The sequence below is a fragment of the Columba livia genome, unplaced genomic scaffold (genome assembly GCF_036013475.1).
Source record: "Columba livia isolate bColLiv1 breed racing homer unplaced genomic scaffold, bColLiv1.pat.W.v2 Scaffold_95, whole genome shotgun sequence".
NCBI lineage: Eukaryota > Metazoa > Chordata > Aves > Columbiformes > Columbidae > Columba > Columba livia.
The window spans coordinates 501,096-508,720 of record NW_027043818.1 but is presented as its reverse complement, the minus strand read 5'-3'; the positions used below and the strand labels follow the sequence as shown (position 1 = coordinate 508,720).

Sequence of the window (7,625 nt, the reverse complement as noted above, 5' to 3'; positions counted from 1 at the left end):
GAACCCTGACGCAGCCAGGACGGGCTCTCAGGACAGGACAGGCTCGGCCTGAGCCCGGGCTTGGACCAGCCGAGCTCAGGAGGGGCCCTTCCCGCCGAGCAAGCCTGTGATCCGTGAAATCCTGGAAACCGTTGTCCTTATTTTCCAAACCTGACTTATTTTATGTTGGAATCTTGTGTAATGGATAAAAATTTCCACTTCAACACATTTTGTGAAACTCAAAAAAACCCTCAGCATTACTGGATTTAAAGAAATTGCAAACTAGACGAGAGCAGCCATGTGACCCCTGTTATTTTAACAGCCTCGAGATACTCCAGCTGGGCACCGAGCGCCTCCGTTCTCTCAGTGTAGCAGCCGTATCCACAGCATCAGTACCCACAGCAGCGGTACCCACAGCAGCGGTACCCACAGCATCAGTACCCACAGCATTGGTACCCACAGCAGCGGTACCTACAGCATCAGTACCCACACAATCAGTACCCACAGCAACGGTACCCACAGCAGCGGTTCCGCAGCGTCTGTACCCACAGCAGCGGTACCCACAGCATTGGTACCCACAGCATTGGTACCCACAGCATTGGTACCCGAACGCCCGGCAGAGCAGACAGGAGCAGTAACAGCAGCAGCCGCTCCCAGCCAGGATCTCCAGCCTCGTTTCTTACCATCTGGAACAAAGGCAGTGAAGAAAGTCCGTGTTCTACAGATGATCTTCTTGTTGGTTCCAGAGATAAAGGTACTGTGTAACTCTAAAAGTTTAAGAGTGCTTTACTTTAACCCGTTGCTACGTGCATGACCATGTAGTAAAAGAGGGACTTTGTTTCCCACATCCATGGAGAAATGGTGCAATGCTTTTTTCTTTGTAAGTGATCTTTTTTTTTCTGGATTGTTCCAAAGACTCCGTGTGCACACATCTGTGGTGCTCTGTAATTGGAGCTGCATAGATATGACTGAGGAATGTGCTTCCCAGACAAGTTTTTGGTTTTAAATAATAGATTCTTCAAGTACCGTGAACAAGTTGAAGAATCGAGAGTGCACAGCGACAGGCGGAACAGCAGAAATAGGTCAGTCCTGTTGCTTGCGTCAGGTATTGTTTTTATTTCAGGCAAAATGGGCAGCTTTCCAGCATTTCATGCATGCACCCATGAAAGTTTAACTGTCTTTTTCAAATCACGCTTTGTCACCAGAAATCTTCTGAGATACACTGGGAGAATTTCATGATTCCACGTAAGCTTTTTCTGTTTTTAAGAATATGATTTCTGTCTGTTTTCCTTGCCCAGGTGGTGATGGCACAGGAGCGCAGATTCAGGTTTGCGGTTACAAACAGGAAGTGGCCAGGAATGGGCAGAGATTGCAGAGGAGCCTGGAAAATGCTATGAGGAGAAAAGGAAAGGAGGAAAGGGATTGAGATAAGAAAACCTGTTTGCAAATGAAACTTCAAGGTGACTGAAAACGTTCCTTAATTTTATAGCATTGGTAATGACGTGGGTTTCAATTTGGGGGACATGTAAAGATAGCTATTGTGTTTTTTAATAGTGTGGCACACTGGAGGAATGAGATGCTCTCTTCCTGCAGAGAATGGGAATAATTCTCCCTTGCCAAAATATGCTGCCTCACCAAAACCCAACAACAGCTACACGTTCAAGCGTGAGCCGCCAGAGGGCTGTGAAAAGGTGAAAGTCTTTGAGGAAAGCTTGTGAGTTGATCTTTTCTATAGAATAAATAACATTCAGAGTTACTCATTGGTTTATTGATTTTTGTCTCGGATCAGAATTATTAGTCCAGTTGCTAAAATCATGCTGACACCCTGATCCCTGTCTTGTGTGCCTGTGGGCTGGTAGATGCTTTAGGCATCTGAGATGCAGGGCAGCAGCCTCAGACTCCTCCAAGGAAGCTGCCTGGGATGGTTTTTGTTATTTGTAGGAATCTCTCTCCTGCAGGATCCACCCAAGTCTCCACCCAGGCATCTCCTGGATTCTCAAGAGCTCCTCTGACAGTGCCCCAAGATCCTGGTACCAGCCCCAGACTCTTCCACAGAAGCTACCGGAGAAGACTTTTTTCTTCTGCAGGAAGCTTTGACCTCTGGAACGCACCGAGACTCTTCCCAGACTCTGCTGCAGCTGTTTGAGCTCTGCTTTCACTGTCTGAGATCCCAGCTGGCTGCCCCAGACTCCTCCAAGGCAGCTACCCAAGATGACTTTTCTCATGCTAGAAGCTCGCTTCTCTGGGAAGAACCCAAACCTCCTCCCAGGAACCTGCTGGAGTATTTTGACCTCTGCTTTAGGGACAGAAGATGCTGGGTGGCAGCCTCAGACTCTTCCAATGAATCTCCCCGAGGTGATTTTTCTTTCTGAGTGGAAACTGTCCTGCAGGATCCACCCAAGACTCCTCCCAGGTACTCGCACAGTCACCTCACTTCCTATAGGAAGCTGAGGCCCCAGGTGGAAGCCCCAGACTCCTCCAGTGAAGCCACCTGACATGATTTTTCCCTTTTGGAGAAAACTGCTGCACCTGGGATCTACCAGAGACTCCTCCTGCTCTGGTCCTGTCTGGTCCCTGCCCCACAGTGTGTCCCCAGCACATGTCCCTGTGCCACCGCAGCCCTGGGCCAGGCACCGTGCCCTGCGGTGAGGTCACAACGTCTGGGTTCTATCTCCTCCTCCTGGGGCTGGTGTTGCCTTGGTTTCTTGTGGAGTTTGAGGGAGGAGAACCTGTTAAGAGGAGAGCGTTGATCTGGGAGATCTGCAGCCACGAGGAGGATGAGGGCGCTCCGAGGTGAGGGGCTGGCGGGAGGCCGAGGCAGCGTCTGTCCCTCCAGGTGCTGGGGGCCGTGTCCCCGTCACCTCCCCTCCCGTCCTGCTGCCAGGCACCTCCCTGAGGGCTCCGTCCTGTCCCTGCCCTCCATCGAGCAGCCTGGGATGGCTCTGAGACAGCCTGGCCCAGCAGCTCTTGTGGTGCTGTGCAGCCGCAGACCTCCCGGCCCCCTGGCAGAGCCCCGTGTCCATCCCTGCCCAGCTCAGCCCCACGCTGGGCTCCCTCCAGCATGTCGCTGCTGTCCTGGCACTGGGGACCCCCGACTGGGCCCAGTCCCCAGGGGGTCTGCCCAGTGCTGCAGCGAGGGGCACACTCCCTCCTCTCATCCCACCGACTGCTCCTGCCAGCCCAGCCCAGCACAGGCTGGTGGTGCTGGGGAGGCTGAGAGACCTTCACCCCCCTGCTGGAAGCTCTGCAGCCAGCAATACCAGTTCCTTCTTTCCTTCCAGCTCTCTGTCCATGTGTGTGTCCCCCGTCCAGAGCCTCCAGTCCTGAGGACAGAGACGGGGTGACGGGGATTGTCCCTGAGGCTGTCGACACCTTTGTGGCCATTGGGACATCTGGGCTGAAACAGCTGCAAGACCATGAGGTGAGGCGGGGGGTGAGGGCTCCCCTCCATGCCCCAGGCTTCCCCGGGGCCATGGCAGAGAGGGATCTTGTCTGATGGCATCTCTGCCCTGCAAGCTGTGTCCCCAAGCACTGATCCTGCTGCTCAGATGGGACTAATGTCGCTGCTGCCTCCCTCCTGTCCCCAGGAGCTCTCGGCTTTCTCCTGGGCAGGGCATGGCCTCTGCCATCAGCCCCAGCTTCTCCCCAGTGCCTTTCCCCAGGTACCCAAGGCCCCTCCTGAGCTTTGGTTTGGAGCTGTCCCAGCAGCCCGGGGCTCCTGCCTGTGCGAGGAGCGACACCGGGTGCAGGGTGCTCATGGCTTCTCCCCCTCAGTGCAGGGACTGGTCCCCACGCCTTCGCCTTGCCCACCTGGCACCTTCCCTCTGACTGCCACCTTCCCCGTCCTCAGGAGTGACCCCCACGGCCTCTTCCCCTGGTGGGGTCCGTGTCCCCCTCTGGCTTGTCTGCTTGTCTCAGAGCTGCCGCGGAAGATCTTGCCGTTGCCCGTGGCTCTCCTGACGCGATGCCTGCAGCTTGTACCTCATGCCCGTGTCCCACAGATGGTTTGGAGGACAGTGGGTCTCTCTGGTGGCTCTCTGGGAACAAGGGTAAACAAGTCCCATCACTGCCCTTTGTGGTCTGTCCCCAGGGTGACCGGGTGGACACATACCGGGAGCTGGAGCATGCCTTGCAGGGAGAGGATGGCTGCTTGCCCGGTGGTGTTGTGAACCGCCTCATAGCAGAGGCCTCGGGTGACCTGCGAGCAGCCCAGGTGAGCTTGTTCTCTGACAGGGCCAGCAAAGCAGCGTGCCTCCATCCCTGGGTTCTGGGGAGATACAGAGATGTTCCTCGGTTGTTCAGACCCAAGAAGGTCCTCAGAGAGAAGCTCTGGGGACTCTTCATGACAGAATTTGAAGAGGGGACACAGAGCTGTGCAGAGAGGTGGACTTGGGCTTGTTTCTAACTGAGCAAGAGCTGGCGTCAGGCTCAACGTTACTTCTTGAATACTGTGTTATACCTCGAATCCTGGGATCAGTTTTGGGCCCATCGCTACAGGACATCCCTTGAGGTGCTGGAGCGAGTGGAGAGAAGGGAAGGGAGCTGGTGAGGGGCTGGAGCACAAGGGTGATGGGAGCAGCTGAGGGACCTGGGAGGTTCAGCTGGAGAACAGGAGCTGAGGGGAGACCTTCTGATCTCTGAACTGCCTGAAAGGAGCTTGGAGCCAGGGGGGTCGGGCTCTGCTCCCCAGGAACAAGCGCCAGGAGCAGAGGAAACGGCCTCAGGTTGCCCAGGGGAGGTTGAGGTTGGATCTGGGGAACAATTTCTTCCCCAAAGGGCTGTGGGGCATTGGAACAGGCTGCCCAGGGCAGTGCTGGAGTCACCATCCCTGGAGGGCTGGACAGACGGACATGAGGTTCTCAGGACATGGGTTAGTGCCACGGTCGGGTTAACAGTTGGACTACGATGATCTTGAGGGGCTTTTCCAACCAAAATGATTCTGTAATTCCATGTGGCGCTTTTTCAGGGTGTGATGGATGATGTGAAGATGGCCGCCAGTGACTTCTTGGTGGCTCTGGCCCGCACCCACTTTTACTTCGTCATGGCTGAGCTGCAGAGCCACCTGAAGGTGGTGGGGAAGGTCCCTGATGAGGCTGTGCTCGTCACCTTGGGCAAGATGGCTGGCAGCTATGGTACGGCACATGCAGCCTCCTGGTTTTGGCAGGGGTCTGTGATAACAGGTGGAAGGGATCCCCCCTCCCTAAATGCCCTGTCTTGAACTGGGGGGGACTCTGGAGTTTCCGCGCCTCCTCGCTTGGTGCCAGGACCGGCCAGCAGCTCTGCCTCACCAGCCCAGTCCTGGTGCTCGGACAGTAGGAACCCACTGGAGACAAACCCGCAGGGTCTCTGTCCCCCACTGTCCCCCCTATTGCCCCACAGGGCTTCCCCGTGTGCCCCTCGGGAAGGCCACCCTCCCCACGCCCTCTGGTGTGTCCTACACGGCCCAGCAGCTGCAGCCTTGCGAGAGATGGACCCTGGTGTCCCCTGTGTGTCTCTGACCCTCTGGGTCCCTCTGTCCCTCCTCTGCAGCCCTGCGCTGTGTCCCCTTCGCGGGAGCGACGCTGCTGGCCCTGCGCAGGACGCTGAGCCGGGCAGGGAGCGGCCGGACCCTGCGCATCATCTGCGGGGGTGAGTGTCAGCTCGGCCAGGGCCCGCGCAGGGGCTGGGGTGGCCTTTGGTGGCTCCATGTGATCCTAGAGGAGAGGTGGTGGGTGTCAGCCCGCCCCGGGACCCCGAACTGCTGAGTGTGCGGAGGAGCGGGGGAAGCCTGAGAGTTTTCTGGGGCAGGGCACATCAGGAACTCCAGGGTCCCTTCCCATGGCTTCTGTTCCTTACAAAGAGGAGCTACGAAGATGCTGAGGGGTCTGGAGCATCTTTCTTCTGAGGAAAGGCTGAGAGAGCTGGGGCTATTCAGCCTGGAGGAGGCTGAGAGGGACCTTATTTATTCTGGTAAATATCTGAAGGGTGGGTGTCAGAGGATGGACCAGACTCTGTTCAGTGGTGCCCAACGCCAGGGTGAGGGGCAACGGGCACAGACTGAAACACAGGAGGGTCCATCTGAATGTGAGGAGAAACTTGTCTGCTGGGAGGTGCCAGAGCCTGGCCCAGGCTGCCCAGAGCGGGTGTGGAGTCTCCTGCTCTGAGACATTCAAACCTGCCTGGACCCACCTGTGTGATCTGCTCCATGACCCTGCATGAGCAGGTGGGGCTGGGGATCTACAGAGGTCCTGAAACCCAGCCAGTCTGTGGTTTTGTGATTCCCCTTCTCTCCCCTGAGGTTTGAAGTCCCTGCACTGAAAGCGCAGTATGCAAGAAGGGAAGGGGCTGTGGTGGCAAATGCTGGAGGCAAAGGGACCACTGAGGAGGAAGAGGTGCAGTGGGGAGGAGAGAATCAGTGGGGTCTTAGAATCCAGACATCTCCAGAGCACAGCTTGTCCTCGTATCCAGATCTGGTCCCGGACTGGGCCCTGCTGAGCCTGGGGCTGTATGTAAAGCAGGCTTGGGCGAGGGTACAAGGACCTTTCCCTGCTGCAGACTCCCATGTGCTCCCTTGTCCTTTCTCTTTCCTGGTGCAGTTCTGGAGCGATGGTCCAAGGGCATCACCATGTACTTGTGCAGCCAGAAACGACACCCCTTTCCTCAGAGCAGGGCAGCACAGCTCTGTGGAGACCTTTACCCGCTCTTCCATCACGCAGTGGTAAATTGGCTGGGCTGCAAGGAGGAACAGGTGAGAAGTGCTGCTTGCCACAGCTGGGGCCACAGCGGGGGTGTCCATGTCAGTGGGTCCGTCTGTGCCCCTTGGGGTCAAGCAGAGGGAAGCGGGGAAGAGAAGGGGTCTGGGGGGAAAGCCCCTGAGCGGGGAGCCTGCTGGCACTGTGCCTGGGGCTGGGGCCTCCCTGGAGAGAAGCAGCCGAGTCCTGTGGCCTTTCTGCAGGAGGGGCTGGGCTACCAGCCTGGGGAAACGCTGGCTCTGCTCTGGAGTCCCTCTCCCATGGGGCAGAAGGGAAAGGGAACCCCTCCCAGTGGGAAGGGCAGACTGGTGTCCAGGGCGTGCTGAGCACCAGGCAGAGCTTCAGCCGCCCAAGCGGAGCCTCTCCCTTCCCTCCCCAGGATAATCGGGCTGTCCTGGGTGCGGTGGCTGCCATGGTTGGTGTCCTTGTGTGTGAGGAGCGGCACTGCCAGTGTGCCCGGGAGCAGCTCCTCCAGCTCCTGCGCCAGCACCAGCGGGTCCAGGACACCTCCCGGGTCACCGAGGTGAGGACTCGTGCAGGGCCCGGCGTGGCTGATCGGCGAGTCTGTGCCGGTGCCACACGGTGCTGGGGAGCTGTGGGGTGCCAGGGGAACTGGGAAGCTCTTAGAGAAGGAGCAGGGAGAGCAGAGGAGGCCTGAGGCTTCCTGGGCTCTTTGGGCAAGAAAAGAGCAATGGGGGACATGGGGGGAACCAAGAGTCCCTGGCGTTCATCTTCTTGGGAAGGAGGGCACTGGCACCTCCCTGAGGCCCTGTGCATGGGCAGAGCTTTGCCGTAACGTCCAGTGCCATCCAGCGAGGGACAAGGTCCAAGTGGGAAGTGCCAGGAGGAGACATTTCTTCCTGGAAAGGGCTGTGGGGCATTGGAACAGGCTTCCCAGGGCAGTGGTGGAGTCAC

At 57.5% G+C, this 7,625-nt stretch overlaps 1 protein-coding gene across 1 annotated transcript; it reads left to right on the top strand.

The window, feature by feature from the left end:
* Positions 1-3,776: 3,776 nt before the first annotated feature.
* LOC135578181 (maestro heat-like repeat-containing protein family member 2A) lies at positions 3,777-7,368 on the top strand. Its single transcript, XM_065048539.1, has 5 exons — positions 3,777-4,192; positions 4,946-5,111; positions 5,509-5,607; positions 6,555-6,706; positions 7,090-7,368. Exons 1-5 carry the CDS (start codon positions 3,944-3,946, stop codon positions 7,366-7,368), a joined length of 945 nt encoding a protein of 314 aa, XP_064904611.1. The 5' UTR covers positions 3,777-3,943.
* The last annotated feature ends 257 nt before the right edge of the window (positions 7,369-7,625 follow it).